Source organism: Sinocyclocheilus rhinocerous, unplaced genomic scaffold (assembly GCF_001515625.1).
Source record: "Sinocyclocheilus rhinocerous isolate Xijiao unplaced genomic scaffold, SAMN03320098_v1.1 scaffold561, whole genome shotgun sequence".
NCBI classification, from domain to species: Eukaryota; Metazoa; Chordata; class Actinopteri; order Cypriniformes; family Cyprinidae; genus Sinocyclocheilus; species Sinocyclocheilus rhinocerous.
The window spans coordinates 1,056,958-1,074,457 of NW_015641041.1; the positions used below are offsets into that span (position 1 = coordinate 1,056,958).

The following is a 17,500-nucleotide window of genomic DNA, read 5'->3' on the forward strand; positions in this document are numbered from 1 at the left end:
AAGGACAGTTTTAAGGCTGATGTATTTAAGGTGCGCGCTGCGATTCTGCATTTGAGAAATGTAGTAATCAAGGAGAATGGCTCTGAGAAATCATCCATCGGTGTAAGAAATATGTATATATGTGCAGGTTTAGGTGTTTTTACGTTGATAATTGACATTATGCCAAATCAGGACTTTCTAGGTGTTTCATCAGATGTTCATTCTGCTCTCTCTCCAGTCCAGAGACCCTCACTTGGCCATATTCTGTGAGCTGATGGGCATCAACATGGACAACATGAGCCGCTGGCTGTGTCACAGACGGATAGTCCTGTCAGCAGAGACGGTGGTGAAACCGCAGCCCAAGGAACGTGCCATCAACGCCCGTGATGCCCTTGCCAAACACATCTATGCCCATCTTTTCAACTGGGTCATCCACAAGATCAACCAGGCACTAATGATCCCTGGGAAACAACATTCATTTATTGGGGTGTTGGATATTTATGGGTATGTCAGCTTGAATTCATTTACATGTATATTTGCATGCAAGGCCTAAAATTAACACACGCCAAGCACCAAATGCAAGTAAAAATCGGCGATGGCGAATAAATGAAACAGTGTTACTCGCCAGTTGGACAGTTGCTTATTAATATTAATTATAAAAATGCCTGAGAACGCGATATGGTTTAGTGCAATTATCAAATTGCAAAAGCTGAATTGAAATGATATAAAAATGTAATCTGATGCGTTGCGATGTGATCTTTACACATGAGCCACTCATGATAACGGTGTTTTTCTGCCAAAATAAAAGCTCTATGCGTTTGAAAGCAAAGGAAAAAAAACAGCTATGAAGTTTTATTACATATTATTTTAATTATTAGTAGTAGAAGTAGTACTAGTAGGAGTATATAAACTAAAACTTAGTTCAACAGTATTATAGCGATATTTCTATAGATTTGTTTAGTTTTTAATAATAATCTTTAAATAAATGTAAATAAAAAATATGAACAATAATAATAAAAATTGCTGTTTCCTAATTTTTTTCTGCCTGTTTTTTAAGGAAATAATGCACACACAGTTTAATGGCCGGTACATTTTCTAAAGTACAAGCAGTAAAATGCTAGTTTTAGACCCTGTTTGCATGAGCGATAGAATTAAGGCCCTTTCACACCAAGAACGATAAACATATATGGTAAGAAAGATAATGGCACAGAGGAACAATACTGTTGGAATCCCTTCCAGAACTCAAGTATTTAAAGCGGCAGATGACTAAACTGCACTGCGCTTATAATAAACAGAACATTATTGCACATTTGTGTGGACTCTAAAATAGTCATAGTTATTGTTCTTGGTGTGAACGGGCTTTTAGTGTAGCATTTTTTCTAATGTTGATCTGTCTTTTGGCTTCCTCTAGATTTGAGACCTTTGACGTGAACAGTTTCGAGCAGTTCTGCATCAACTACGCCAACGAGAAGCTGCAGCAGCAGTTCAACCTGGTGGGTTCATCTGTATCATCTTTCCATGAATTACATTTGATTTGTAGTGGAACTTATAAAAACATGTCTCTGATTATCATCCTATCAGCACGTGTTTAAACTGGAGCAGGAGGAGTACATGAAAGAGGATATTCCCTGGACGCTGATCGATTTCTATGACAATCAGCCCGTTATTGATCTCATCGAGGCTAAGATGGGCATTCTGGATCTTTTGGATGAGGAGTGTCTGGTGAGAATAACACTGTGGATAAAATATTCTATCTTAACCTGCTTTTAACCGTGAAAGAAAGTGGTGGTTTATATTACTGTTGCAGCTTGCTGGGTAGCTCCGCCCACAATTAAATCTCATTGGTCCAAAATCGTACACCACACTGCTGAATATTAAGCATCAGATGTTTCCTGATTGGCTGTTATTTTTTACTGTGTCAAGGACAGAAAATGTTCCTGGTTAGGACACAAATAATTTAGATGAATTGGTTTTAGGAGAATTTGGTGAGAAATAGTGAAATGTCTCCAGAGTTTCCACTTGATCTTCATTTAATCTCATTGCTCTCTCAAAGAGCTGAGATATTAAAAGGATCTCATTTGTGTGTGTGTTTTTTTGTTGTTGTTTTTTTGTTAGTTTGTTAACTCCAGGTTGTCTCCTTTTATACTAACTTTAACTAACTGAAATAACATTTTAGGTTGAAATACTAAATTGCTAAAACAAAAATTTAAATAAAAATAAATTAAAGTTAAATAGGAATATAAAAAACTAAGAAAAATGACAAAAGCACACAACAAAATTACTACAACTAAAACTAAAACTGAAAATTAACTAATTAAAAAATACGAACATAACACTGATATCTATAGTGACGGATTGCAGTTTTATAATTTTATGAAACCTGTCAAGAACATGTCCAGGTCATATTTTGCTTCAAAATCAAAAGGAAGAAATAAGATATTATATTTTGCTTAAAGAAACCCATATTTAGGATCATTATGATTATTTTTGCACTAACTGAATCGTTTTTGATCTCCCACAGTTCCTTCAGGGCACTGATAAAAACTGGCTGCAAAAGCTGTACAATTTTCTAGGCTCAAAGCCGCTGTTTGAGAAACCCCGAATGTCTAATGACTCTTTTGTGATTCAGCATTTTGCTGATAAGGTGAGAGACTATTACCTCCCTATATTGTCTTAAAAACTGAAAATGGTGCATGAAGAACTAAAACTGTGTTTTTTTTTTAGGTAGAATACCAGTGTAAAGGTTTTTTGGAGAAGAACAGAGACACACTTTATGAAGAGCTGGTGGACATCATGCGTGCTAGTCAGGTATCTACCTAATAGCTCCCTTTATGTTTAATGAAGTTTAAAGGGGTCCTATTATGCTCTTTACAAAGTCTTGATTTTGTTTTGGGGGTGTACTAGAACAGGCTCTCATACTAGCTTGTTCAAAAAACACATTATTTTTCACATATTTTACATTATTACAACAACTCTGTCCCCAGTCTGGCATGAACGGCTCGAATAGTTCCTGTATCAAATGAAGGCCCGCCTTCTGAAATACGAAATGTGCTGTGATTGGTTAGCTGGGATATTTGTGATATCACAAATCCCGGAAAATATGCATTGTAGTCCAAACGAGTCGTTGGTTGTAGTTTTTGAAAAGTGATTTCTGTTAAATCAATCTCCTTTTGAAGTGGACTTTGAACTATGTAACTTTGCAGATCTTTTTTTTGCTCAAACAGCAACATTACAGACTAACTAAAGTTGAAAACATGAAAAAGCATAATAGGACCCCTTTAATGCCATTATAATGTTGTTTTATCTAATTTCTGTGTTGTTAGTTTGCTCTCTTGGCGAATTTTTTTAAAGAGGAGGAACCAAATTCTAGCCATAAAATGATCAAGGTGACACCGGCACATCCCAGAGTCAAAGCTTCAAACAAGCAGCTGAGAACCACTGTAGGAGACAAGGTACAAAATCACAGACAATATTAGTGATAATTATCATGCTTGGCTGATTAACTAATTTTGAAAGATTATATGTTTTATCTAGTTTCGAAGTTCCTTGTACCTGTTAATGGAGACTCTGAATGCTACTACACCTCATTATGTGCGTTGTATTAAACCCAATGAGGAGAAACTGCCATTTGAGTAAGTGACAAAAAGCCCGAATTATTTTATTTGTGTCTTTTTGTGTACAGTGTATTTATCTGTGTGTGTTGCGTGTGTGTTTGCTCAGGTACGACTCAAAGCGTGTGGTGCAGCAGCTGAGGGCCTGTGGTGTGCTGGAGACCATCCGTATCAGTGCCCAGAGTTACCCGTCCAGGTGATCGAAACTCTCCGTGCACCATCAAAACATCACTATGTGGCCTTTTTAACTTCATTTTGAACAGTTCTGTGAAGGCTCTGTGACTTTCATACAGATATCACAATTTCTGAATGACACAAAACACAGAAATATACAGGAAGGCACATCTATAGTGAATTATGTGTGAAGGATATTAATGTGTCTGTTAAAGGGGTCATATGATGCTGCTAAAAAGAACATTATTTTGTGTATTTGGTGTAATGAAATGTGTTTATGCGGTTTAAAGTAAAAAAAACACATTATTTTCCACATACTGTACATTATTGTTTCTCCTCTATGCCCCGCCTTCTGAAACGCGTCGATTTTTACAAAACTAATCGGTCTGAAAAGCGAGGTGTGCTCTGATTAGCCAGCTATCCAGTGCGTTGTGATTGACCGAATACCTCAAGCGTGTGACGGAAATGTTACGCCCCCTACCATACTGTTGATGCCGTGTCCCGGCCGAAGCGACGACACAAAAACATTAAAACCCATTATAAACGAGGCATGTGTTGCATCCAGTGGGGACATAATTACGGATTATAATGACTTACACTGTCTTTTTAATATTTCCACATAGTGAGGTAGATATGTGGGGGTGTGTTCGAACGAGCCGTTTTAGGGGGGCGTGGCAGAGTCTTAACTTTGATAAAGAATATCTCTTTGGTTTTGAGACTTTAGTCTTTGCAACTTCAGGGATCTTATCTATGCACAATCGGCTTGTAACACTCCAAAGAGAAAGGAAAACTTGAAATCGCATCATATGACCCCTTTAATTAAAATTAGTCAAATTTAGTTGAAATAAATCTTAAATAAAATATAAAAATTAAAAGAAGAAGTTAGAAACCTTATGAAAATTTTAAATGTTGCCTTGGCAACTAACTTAAATAAAATTTTAGTTTGAAGTACTAAATTACTAGAACAAATAAAAATAAATTAAAGCTAAATAGAAATATAAAAAAATTTATAAAAATGACAGAAGAACATGTCCAGGTCATATTTTACTTCAAAATCATAAGATATTATATTTTGCTTAAAGAAAACCCTATATTTAGGATAATTAAGAAACCCTATAATTAGGATCATTATGATAATTTTTGCATCGTGACGTTTTCTATTTAATAATTTTTATTTAATACATTTATTTTATTTACAATTTTGAAAAACACTATAATGTAAAAAAAAATCATCACTGTAAATGACAGAAACTATTCATGTAGTATTTTTTAAAAATCATTGTATCATCTGAAAATGTGTTTAATTATCATAAATTTCTTCATGCACAATGTAATTTCTTGTTTTTTATCTCATGATTTTTTATCTACTTTTTTCACCTAGACATGATTTTGTGAGAATTATTAATGTTTTTATTTTATTTTTTAATTGTGGACAAATCAACAAAAATCTCAAGAAACACTGGAGTAATCAAAAACACATCAGAAAATCCAACCAACCCAGGTTGAAATGGCCACAGATGTCCAGATTAGTGATGTTTCCTTGTCATCACTAATTTGTACAGTTCTCATCGCCTCTGTACATCTTCACAGATGGACGTATATAGAGTTTTACAGCCGTTACAGTATATTGATGAGCCAGTCGGAGCTGAAGCTGGGAGAGAAGAAGCAGACGTGCAAGACGGTTCTGCAGAGACTCATTCCTGTAAGAGAAACGCACTGTGCTACATCTGAGAGCTTCTGTTGTTCAGCCATGCACTGAAAAAAAGTCCTCCATGGTCCATTACAGGATTCCAACCAGTACAAGTTCGGTCGGAGTAAGATCTTCTTCCGGGCGGGACAGGTGGCGTACCTGGAGAAGCTGCGTTTGGATCATCTTCGTGCGGCTTGCGTGAGCATCCAGAAGCACGTGAGGGGCTGGAGGCAGAGACGCAGGTTCCTGCACATGAGACAAGCTGCCATCACTATCCAACAGTACGTGCGTGGAAAGAAACAGATCAGGTGAGTGTTTCCAGAGCACTAGCAATCCAAAACTCGAATCTTTCTTGATCAAAAATACAGTAATATTGTTAAACATTATTGCAATTAAAAATTGCAGTTTTCAATTGTAATATGTTGTAAAATGTCATTTATTCCTTTGATGTAAAGCTGAATTTTCAGCATCATTACTCCAGTCTTCAGTGTCGCATGATCCTTCAGAAATCATTCTAATATGCTGATTTAAGAAACATTTCTGATTATTATTAATGTTGAAAACAGTTGTGCTGCTTCATATTTTTGTGGAAACCGTGATACATTTTTTAGGATTCTTTGATAAATAGAAAGTTCAAAAGAACAGCATTTATTTAAATAGAAATGTTTAGTAACATTATACATTTCTTTATTGTCACTTTTTGATCATTTTAATGCATCCTTGCAGAATAAAAGTAAAAAAAAAGAAAGAAAAGAAATACTGTCCCCAAAACTTTTGAGCGATCGTGTACACAGATAGGGTGTGTTCAAAAAATTGTAGAAATTAGCATTAGCACAACAGAATAAAGCAGAATACAGCGATCTTGAGCATTTTAAAAGGTAAAACCCCCATGTTCCTGTCCTCCCTCAAATACAAAACATGTTAAGCAACCCAAACTCCAAAAACGACAAACGAGCACCATAAAAGTAGTCCATAAAACTTATATTTATATATATATACTTACATAAAACTTTAAACTGTCATTCACTCATTCCAGTGTTATTTTAGTATCATTGAGATGCTTTTATCGTTTTTATTAATATTTTGAATTAGTTTTAATTTTTATATTTTCCATTTTCATTTTAGTTCAGGTTTTAGTAATTTTGTTTTGTGTTTTTGCCATTTTTATTATTTTTAATGAGTTTTTAAAATTAATTTTTATTTAAGTTTTAGCTATTTTAGTACATCAGGTTTAACTAAACGTTACCTTGGCAACTAAATAAAAAAATAAGTATGTTTTTTTAAAGTCTATTTCAGTTAAAATTTATTTTAATTCATGTTACAAAAAAATTTAATGGTTTTAGTTTTCGTTAACAACAATAACCCTGACAAGTTAGGGATGTGTCAAGTCAAGTTTGTCATTTTTGTCATTAAATTGTAATGTAGACACATGCATTTTCTGTAAAGCTGCTTTGAAACAATGTGTAATGTGAAAAGCGCTATACAAATAAATTTGAATTGAATTTTAAAATGCAGCAAGACACAAAATTTGGCTGATGTGATGCAACCAAAGATGTCAATCTGTTGAATGTTTACATAGACAAACAATTGAAGAATAGCACATATGAAATGCATGAACTCGTCTTGTGTTTTCATTAAATGCTGCTTTTGAGAACATTAAAAACCGTCCTGTTGCAGACGCAGCATAACAGCTCTGGCGCTGAAGCAGGCCTGGGCCGCTGTGGTGATCCAGAGACACTGTCGTGGGTATCTGGTCCGGAGGATTTACCAGCTCGTCCTGAGGGCTGCAGTCATCATACAGGCCTACACCAGAGGATGGACGGCCCGCAAGCGCTACAGAAAGGCAGAGTCTCATCGTTTGTCATTTTGTTTGAAGTGTTTCATGATGGTCTTTTGACCTTGATCACATAATCACACATTTTGATTCTTTGTATTATTGTAGATGGTGGCAGAACACAAGGCTCTGGTTCTGCAGAAATACGCTCGAGCTTGGCTGGTGCGCCGGCGCTTTCAAACCATGCGACGGCTGGTCATCAACGTGCAGCTCTCGTACCGAGTCCAGCAGCTGCGCAAGAAAATAGAAGAGCAGGTACAATCCGACAACATAGAGGAAAATGTTACTGAATGTTAAGTCTCAAGAGAAGACTTTGTCTTGAACACTGTCTCAGATGTTTCTCCCTAAAACTCCTTTGGATGAATTAAAATTAGTGCTTTCAATCAATAAAATAAAAAAAATTAACTAATTAATCGTAAATTTTTTTCTGAAATTAATCGCGATTAATCCCACCTAACATTAAAGTTTTTAAATATACTTTTATATTGCAATAATTTCACATGCTATCTTCAAATTAATCTAGAAACAACATAAAGACAGTATATTTTTTAATATTTAGTGGTATCTAGTATCACTAGAGTATCACTGATACCAATACTACTGATGTCTCTATGAAATAGTTTTTTTCCTAATATTTAACCATTGACTATAGCCATTCAACATTACAGTATAATAAGAGCTATCAATTTTAACATTTATTAGAATTTAAAAAATAACCACTTCTAATTTAAGTGAACTTGAAACAGTCTTCACATAAACCCATTATAATGAATGTCATATTTAGCTGCCTGTGCCCTTCAGCAAGTAGGAAATATACAGAAATGGAATAAAGTTATCAAACACTAAATTCTAAATTTAATATAGATGAATCCTTAAAGATACAAAAGTGATGAACAGACTTTGATGAACAGACGTCACAGCAGCTGGTTTTTAGGTTATTTTGGCTGCTTTAAGAGCTGCCGCTGCTGAAAATGACGCGGATCTGACACGCATCGCATTTTCTCACAACTCTTTACCTTTTCTGACCCACTTCAGGTCTTAAAGTCTCTGTTATGAGCTGAGGAGTTGAATCGGGTGTGTTAAATGAGGGAGACAGTTTTGAAAACCACTGCATTTCAGAGACATGTTTTTAAATGTGACTCATGTATAACAGATACTTACATACATGCACAGTTTTTAGGGAGCTTTAATTGCCTTTTTTGGTAATTTCATGACTTAACTGCAGACGTGCATGCTCATGGTTTCTTTTGCGCTTTAACATGAAGTGATATACAGCACGCCAGCACATTTGTGCAGTGAGAGCACGTGCTACGAGCACAGTATACCACCTGACAGGACAGGAAAATTGGTTTTTACTGACATATGGCCTGACAACATCTCATCTGACTGCAGTTCACTGTTGTTCTACTGAAGTCATAGGTTTGATTTCCAAGTAAAACGCATACTGATAATTGTTCAAATAGAATATAAATATTAGATTAAAACATTAAAGGGGGCCATATGACGTTGCTAAAAAATAACATTATTTTGTGTATTTGGTGTAATGAAATGTGTTTATGCGGTTTAAGGTTAAAAAAACACATTATTTTCCACATACTCTACATTGTTTCTCCTCTATGCCCCGCCTTTCTGAAACGCGTCGATTTTTACAAAGCTCATCGGTCTGAAAAAGCGAGGTGTGCTCTGATTGGCCAGCTATCCAGAGCGTTGTGATTGGCCGAATTTACAAAGCTCATCGGTCTGAAAAATCGAGGTGTGCTGTGATTGGCCAGCTATCCAATGCGTTGTGATTGGCCGAATGCCTCAAGCGTGTGACCGAAATGTTGATGATGAGACAACACCAATAAAACCCATTACAAACGAGGCATTTATTGCATCCAGTGGGGACATAATTACTGATTATAATGACTTATACTGTCTTTTTACGCGTTGCGTTGCATCGTGCCGCGTAGACATAAAACGTCTGCAATTGTGATCGGAGAAACGACAAGCGCTGCTCTACACTGCTCAAAACTTGCGTTTGAATCATCAGTGGCAAATCCTTTAAATATGAAAACGTACTTACAGGCTGTGAGTCAGCATTATTTGTCAGCATCATAGACTGTATAGGGTCAGCATGCGCGCCGAAGGGGAAACAGGGGAACTGAATTCACTGGAACACCGGCATTGTTGGCTACTCTCCCAGGATCAGGAAACAGTCCTCGTCCTCTGTAAAATGCGCTGCACACATCTGAATATTTGGTTTGTACTGCTCTGCAACAGTGTTGTAAATACAACTTAACCACTGATTTCTAGTCGTGTCCACTTTTGGAAGGCCAAACAAAGTAGTTTCGATTTCTTACAAATCTTACACAAAGTATTAAAATTATTAAAAATGTTAATAACTAAAAAAAATAATAAAACTACTACTACTAATAAAAACCCCAAAAACGAATACAAATGATGAGGTACAAGGCACAAAATTACTAAAACATAAACAAAATTAAAAAGAAAACTGAAAATATTAAAATAAAAGCTAATTCAAAATATTTGTAAATAATAGCATAGAAATATTACTAAAGTAACACTGCTGATCAAATGTATACTTTGAATGTACAGTAAATCGTTTTGAATAAAAACATCTGCCACATGCTTGAATTTAAATGCTAACAAAATAACTATTTCAAAAAATTAAAATAAAGTGTTCAGACTCTTTAAATATATAATTTTCTGCAGTGACTCTGAAATACAAAACCTTTCTTTCTCTTCTTCTAGAATAAAGAGAACCTAGGCCTTATGGAAAGACTCACCAGTTTGTCTAATGCACGTGCTCAAGGACTAGAAAAGATCCAGGCTCTGGAGGCGGAGCTTGGAAAGCTGACCAATGAGATGGCAGCTTTAGAAGAGAGGGCGAGAACAAAGTCTGAAGAGGCCAATCAGGTAAAGATACTAGGTGTGTTCGACTTCATGCAGTGCTGCGCAGGCCAATCGGCCGCTGACTTGAAGCAGTGCATGCCAGTTAGAAATTTTGTCCGAAATTTTGCGCCAACGCCACGTCACTGTGATGTATAGCATCAAAGTACTGGCCGAATTCACCACATGACAACGATGACGTGTGTTTCATATTTATTCTGACACCTTCAGTTCCACTAATGCTCACAAATCTGTTTTTTTTATAACAGTAAAAGCTCTTTTACTGTAGTTGCAATGTTATATTGAGTCATGTTTATCAAAAAACACTGATAAAAGTATATATTGACCCACTTAGTATAGGCTTATGTTGAGCTTTATTCTTGTACAGATGGCGCTGCATTAAACAGTACATGAAAACGTCTCTGAAACGTCTGTGTATTTGTCAAATATTGCATTTAATTCTCTTCGTCTGTGATAAAGCATGCAAACACTGTCACTACGGGAAGCAGAAAGTGTCTGACTTCACGACTTCGCTTTCAATTCTGTCCCCGACTGCAAGCAGCAACTCTCGCCGATCGGTCTGCACAGCGCCGCATGAAGTCGAACACACCTACTGATTTGTACATTATCTTTGTCATATTGATAAAGTATTGAATATAATTATGAGAGTGTTCACTTTGTTCTCTTCTCCAAGACAATCGCTCTGCTTCAGAGTGACAAAGAGAAACTTACTGAGGCGAATAAGGCTTTGGAGCAGAAACTGAAAGAGACGACCCTGCAGATGCAAGGTGATGAGTGAACTGGCTTTAAAACAGTGATAATGAAGAGTGTGTGACTGTAACTTATGAAACATTTGTTTTCCAGATCAATTTGAGGATGTAAAGAGAAAACTGATGGAGGATTTAGAAAGAGAGGAGAGATTCAGAAAGTAAGAGTGTTTTGTAAAAGAATAGTTCACCCAAAAATCATTTACGCATTCTCATATCTTTCCAAACATGAGTTGAATGTGGAACTCAAAAGAAGTTGTTCAGCAGATTGTCCAAACTGCTCATATTATGAAAGTGGGTGGTGACCATGTCAAGCACCAGAAAAACTAGCATGAAGCCAACATAAAAGTAGTCTAAAAGTGGTCCAAAAGCTGCATGATAGCTTTGTGAGGAACAGACCTGACTTTGAGTTGTTTACACGGAAAATTACAGCTTGGACATTTCTCATTTTCTTTTATTAGGCTATCAATCAGAGCTTTGTCTAAACGCGTATGTGCTAAATCCGTTCTCTGTTCTGTCAGGGTGGCGGAGCACAACAGTGAACTACAGAAGGAAGACTCGGATAAAGAGATCGTCGTACTGAAAGAGGAAAGCCGTAGACTGAGAGAGGAGCGAATCAGGCTCCAGACGCAAGTGGAGGAGGACGAGAAGATCAATGCGGAACTGCAGGAACAAGTGCTGCAGCTCACCAAACACGTCAAGGTGAAGCACACCTCTAACTCTTTCTTTTTCTTGTTTCTTACATTTTTCCCAAGTTTAAGAACAAGTACATATGGCAGTTTAATTATAGTGCTTGCAAGGCACTTACAGTAGACCGAAGCCTAACATGAAGGATGACCATGCAAAAATAATAAATAAATACATTTGTGCATGAATATATAAATAAAAAAGAAATTATTAAATGTATGAGGAGATTTACAAATAATCCATTAAATCAATCAATGCAAAAAAATCAATGCAATATAAATCAAATGGTTGGGGAAATGCAAAAATATTAAAATAAATGCAAAGTTGAAAGTTCATTTTAAATGATGTATTTTAATTTTTATTTAGATATCTTAATTTGTAAAACTTCTATAATTTTTAATCTCTAATATTTTTTAAATTCTTTATATTTGTCCTTGTACATTTGATTATTTCATATTTGATTATTTGTATACAAACACACACACACACACACACACACACTGTATATATATATATATATATATTAAGCATATATACTGTGTGTGTGTATATATATATATATAATAAATGTAAATATATCTAGAATATATTTTTTATTTTTACATTTGATTAATTATATTAATTTTGTTTGTTTGTTTGTGTATGCACTTATTTAGCATTTTTGCGTTTTGTCCTCCAGATCCTAAAACCCGAACTAAAAAAGCTATAACTTTATTCTTTTGCCAACTCTGAAACACTTGTTAGCACTTCTGCAAATGACTGAAAAATACTTTTACTATTATTTATTTATTTATTTTTTCAATTTGAAGGTCATACCAGATTTACGGAAAGAAATCAACAGCCTGCAGATGCAGCGAGCTGAAGCTGATAAAACCACGAGAGCTCAGAATCTACAAGCCAGAGGTACAAAACATGCTACCATGGACTGTCTTTACATTATGTATGAATGACTCGTCTAAAGGCGTCTTTATCCATTTTTACGCCCTCAGCTAAGATGAGTTTGATCACGAGACAGCTGCTCGGTGAAGCTAAAGAGGAAATTCTCATCCAAAGGTGTGCAGAAATATTGGGAGTGTCAGTGCTGATTGTTATTTGGCACAGTTTTGATTTGCTTTAATCAAGTTGTCTCTTTTACTTCAGACTTAATGAAGAAGCCTTAGATAATGATGATGGAGCTGATCTTCTCGCTGCTTTTGACTCCATGGAGAAAGCTGCTAAGTATGACCTCTAAAGGTTTGTCATTTAATCCATAGTGTTTATTTTTGCATCAAATTGTCTGTCCTTTTATCTCAGGGTGATGGAAACTCAGCTGCGGGAGCAAAAGGACACTTGTAAGAGTCAACAGGAAGCTCTGGTCTTCAAAAACGAACATTTAAACAAAGAGAACGAGCAGCTTCAAGCTCTCTTTCAGGAGAAGAGCAACGTCAACCAAAGCATCGGACAGGAAGTGGCCCGTCTCTCTGCTGAGAACATGGTTTCTTGTATTTATGTACAGTAGACTGTATGTTTGTTTGCATAGTTTGATGTCAGCTGGTGATGATGGTTGACTTCCTGTGTGCAGGTGATTCCAGAACTGAAGCAGCAGGTGTCAGAATTGAACCGTCACAAACAAGAGCTTGAGACCCGGTTACAAGATCAGAGCGCTGAGATGAGCGGTGAGCCAAACACATCTGAATTGGACTACGTTTTAAGCATGCTAAACTATTTTGGACATATATGGGCAACAGGATATGATGTCACACTCCAGGGCTTCTGTTTTAAATACACTACTTGTTAGACGTTTGGAATAAATAAAAAATTTTAATGCTTCTGAAAGAAGTCTCTTATGCTCACTAAGGCTGCATTTATTTGATCAAAAATACTGTAAAATAGTCATATTGTGAAGTATTATTACCATTTAAAATAACAGTTTCCTATTTAAATATATGATATAAAATTTGATTTGTTTATGTGGTAGCAAAGCTGAATTTTCAGCAGCCAGTTATTTGAAGTAGAAATATTTTGTAATATTATAAATGTCTTTTCTGTCACTTTTGATCAATTTAATTCGTCTTTGCAGAATAAAAGAATTAATTTCTTTTTTTAGTCTTACCTACTCCAAACTATTGGAAGTGTATCATGTTTTTTACAAATATATAAAGCAGCACTGTTTTCAACATTAATGCTGTTGAAAAATCAGCTTTGCATCACAGGAATTAATAATTTTGCAATATATTCAAATTAAAAACAGTTTTTTTTTTAATTAAAATAAAATAATAATTTTAATGATAATTTTTTTTATTATCTTTTAAATTGTAATAATATTTCACAATATTACTGTTTTTACTGTGTTTTGATCAAATAAATGGAGCTTTGGTGAGACTTAAAAAAAAAAAAAAAAATCTTAATTATTCAAACTTAAGTAGTGTATATGAATAAATTATGTTAAATTCAAAATGGTATCTGTTTGGATTTTTTCACTTGAGGTAGGACCAATTATGATCATGTTTGAACTTCTTAAATTGTATGTGGCAGCAAAAATAAAGGAGTTATCAAACAAGCTTCAGCTCACTGTTGAAGAGGAGCAATCGCAGCGCAGGTGAGGCGTTTATTACCCTCAGACTATATTTACACTACAGACTGTAGCACGAGGCTGAAGGCGCAGGTGTTGTGCATCTGTTCATAGGCACCTAGAGGAGAAGATAACAGAGAGCGAGAGGAGAAGAGAAGAGATGGAGAGACAGATGGCTGACCTCCAGGAGGAGAACGAGCAGCTACAGAAAGCCCAGCTCTCAGAGAGCGAAGCCAAGAACAAACTCCGACAGGAGACATCCCGTCTCACAGCTGAGAATATGGTGTGTGTGAAAGGGCACGCTCATGATTACATTTGCATTTATATGGATTCATTTATACAAAGCAACTTAGACATAAAGAAAAATACATGCATAATAAATATATGCATGCCTCAAAGCAAACATAATGCAATATAAAACATAAATAAATGGTTAGAAATATGCAAAAATGTTAAAGAAAATGCAAAATTGAAAGCTACATTTTTAATAAATAATATATTGTTTATTAAATATATTTTAGTATATATTAATAGTTAATATAAGCTTATATTTCATATATAACATGCTTAATATTATATTTTATAATATACTTAGACTTACTATTTAAAATGTATTATACGTTATTTAGAATTTACTTATATATTATATAATTATGCATGAATATGCAGAATAATTAATTTATTTAAAACTTTGACTGTTAGTTGTCCTCCTGAATATTAATATTATCCTCCTTAATGTTATACAATTATAATATACTTACACTTAATATTATATATATATATATATATATATAGAACTTATTTCTAACGTATTTAATTTAGATTTATTTATTAATTTATGCATTTATTTATTTGTTTATTTTAAAACTAGACTGTTAGTGGCACCAGAATCAGTGTCCTCCTGATAGACATTTAGGTCTTGCGGTCCAAAATGTCAATATGGTAATATTAATCTAATTTGTAAGATCATTTTCTTCTGGTTCCAGGACTTTGAGGAGCAGCTAGACATGAAGGACAGACTGATAAAACGACTCCAAGACCAAATCAAAGCAATTCAAACACATGCGACAGGTACAACTCTTTCCATTCATCTGATTTTATATTTAGCCAATCCGGTCTCATCCTCTCCATGTTTTGTATCCTCATCAGCCAGTCAGAAAGCAGCGCCGGCTGTGCCTAAAGAGTACTTGGGCATGTTGGAGTACAAGAAGGAGAATGAAAGCAGGCTGATCCGGACGCTTATACTGGGTAAATCCATCACTAAAGCATGTGTACGTCCAACGCACAAATAACTCATAATTTACAGAGTGGTTTGTAATCTGCAGAGCTGAAACCTCGCGGTGTGGGTGTGCTAATGATCCCTGGTCTGGCTGCACATCTCCTCTTCATGTGTGTGAGACACGCCGATTACCTCAATGACGGAAACAAACTCAAGTCCCTCATGAACGGCATCATCTCAGCCATCAAAGAGGTCATCACGGTAAGACGTACAAATTGTCATCATAGCATTTGTTGTATTGCCTTTAATGCTGATTATAGCATATATTTTACATATTAATATCATATAATAATATTAATAAGTTGAATAACAATAAATATATAAAAAATAAAAACTGCAATGTGTGTGTGTGTGTGTGTATGTATGTATGTATATATATATATATAAACATGGTAATGTTTATTGTATTATTTTTAATACAAGGATTTGATTTAAATATACATATATATTATTAATACAGCAGTGCAATAAATATTAAAATAATAATAAATACAGTAATAAAATAAATTATTATAAAATATAATGTCACTGCAAAAATATAATAGTTGTAAACATGCTTAATTTTCTTTAAGCAAAATGTCATTTTCTTTTGATTATAAATGAAGTAAATTTGAATGAATTCTGTCACACATTGTATTATGTCCTGAATTCGAGCAAACTAATGTAATTCATAAACTAACATGATAATTCAAAAACAATCACATCTGAATACAACCAACCTGCAGAATCCTCTGAGATTGCTGCTGCACGTCACTTTATGATGATGATTATGATGACTATGATTTCAGAACCAACAGGAGAGTTTTGAAGTTCTGTCCTTCTGGCTCTCAAACACATATCACTTCCTCAACTGTCTCAAACAGTACAGCGGAGACGAGGTAAAGTCCTTTTCTGTGTCTCTCTACTCCCTTCCACTATTAAAGACCCCATGAAATGCTATTTGTACTTCCTGATTCAATACATCAACGCTTAATTTCAAGGATATCTTACTGAAACCAACCACTGAGATTCTTTATTTCCCCTCCATCAACAGGAGTTCATGAAGCACAACACTCCTCGTCAGAACAAGAACTGCCTGAGGAACTTCGACCTGTCAGAGCACCGGCAGATTCTCAGCGACCTCGCCATCAACATCTACCATCAGTTCATCAGCGTGATGGAGGACGCGCTCTTTCCCATGATAAGTATGGAAATAGAGTCGATGCATTGGCGCTATAATTTAACGCATTTCCCTTTGTTCCATCTCGTTAAACAATCCACTCTCTCCTTTCAGTCCCTGGGATGTTGGAGCACGAGAGTCTCCAGGGAATCTCCAGCATGAAGCCCACCGGTTTCCGTAAGCGCTCGAACAGTGTGTACGAGGACGGCGGGGACCACAGCGGGTCGGAGCCGTTCAGTGTGACAGACATCCTGCAGCAGCTCGACGCGTTCCACACCAGCATGGCGCAGCATGGCATGGAGCCGCAGCTGCAGGGTCAGGTCATAAGACAGCTGTTCTTCCTCATCGGAGCCACGTCGGTGAACAGCATTCTGCTCCGCAAGGACCTGTGCTCCTGCCGCAAGGGCATGCAGATCAGGTGCGTACATGTGTTAAATCCTTGTATGGGCATTACTACATAATGCACAGCATATACACTACTGTTCTATTCAGCAAGGATGCATTGAACTGATCAAAAGTGACAGATTTGTTTTGTAATTCTATAAATGTCTTTGCTATTTAAAGGGGATGTCTAATGCTATTCCATGCATTCTGACTTATTTACACTGCTAAAGAGTTGGATCCTCATGCTAAACATGGCCAAAGTCTCAAAAAACGAGTTGTTTAAGTTTCGGAAAGTTTCTAAATGAACAGTATGGTACTATTCCATAAATACAGAACATTTGCATAGTGTGCACACTATACATACTGTGGAGATGTATATGTTTTAAGTTCATACATCACTGGAAATGGAAGGTAAGGTGTGCATTGCATTATGGGATATAGTAGTCAGTGAAGTGTGCTCTGGAATAGTGCCATTCTGGCACATACAAGTGGT

At 35.7% G+C, this 17,500-nt stretch overlaps 1 protein-coding gene across 1 annotated transcript in view; it reads left to right on the forward strand.

The window, feature by feature from the left end:
• Positions 1-17,500, forward strand: part of myo5c (myosin VC) — a 27,928-nt gene that overhangs the window by 8,777 nt on the left and 1,651 nt on the right. Inside the window, exons 11-38 of the mRNA XM_016570762.1 lie at positions 1,391-1,472; positions 1,561-1,701; positions 2,501-2,623; positions 2,704-2,787; positions 3,303-3,431; positions 3,514-3,611; positions 3,700-3,786; positions 5,355-5,466; positions 5,551-5,762; positions 7,132-7,297; positions 7,397-7,543; positions 10,043-10,207; positions 10,875-10,968; positions 11,045-11,108; positions 11,469-11,649; positions 12,444-12,537; positions 12,624-12,687; positions 12,775-12,852; positions 12,928-13,108; positions 13,196-13,289; positions 14,149-14,212; positions 14,300-14,468; positions 15,172-15,256; positions 15,335-15,433; positions 15,511-15,665; positions 16,253-16,342; positions 16,498-16,648; positions 16,738-17,041. Coding sequence (XP_016426248.1) covers positions 1,391-1,472; positions 1,561-1,701; positions 2,501-2,623; positions 2,704-2,787; positions 3,303-3,431; positions 3,514-3,611; positions 3,700-3,786; positions 5,355-5,466; positions 5,551-5,762; positions 7,132-7,297; positions 7,397-7,543; positions 10,043-10,207; positions 10,875-10,968; positions 11,045-11,108; positions 11,469-11,649; positions 12,444-12,537; positions 12,624-12,687; positions 12,775-12,852; positions 12,928-13,108; positions 13,196-13,289; positions 14,149-14,212; positions 14,300-14,468; positions 15,172-15,256; positions 15,335-15,433; positions 15,511-15,665; positions 16,253-16,342; positions 16,498-16,648; positions 16,738-17,041 — 3,513 coding nt within the window. The remainder of the gene's footprint in view (positions 1-1,390; positions 1,473-1,560; positions 1,702-2,500; positions 2,624-2,703; positions 2,788-3,302; positions 3,432-3,513; positions 3,612-3,699; positions 3,787-5,354; positions 5,467-5,550; positions 5,763-7,131; positions 7,298-7,396; positions 7,544-10,042; positions 10,208-10,874; positions 10,969-11,044; positions 11,109-11,468; positions 11,650-12,443; positions 12,538-12,623; positions 12,688-12,774; positions 12,853-12,927; positions 13,109-13,195; positions 13,290-14,148; positions 14,213-14,299; positions 14,469-15,171; positions 15,257-15,334; positions 15,434-15,510; positions 15,666-16,252; positions 16,343-16,497; positions 16,649-16,737; positions 17,042-17,500) is intronic.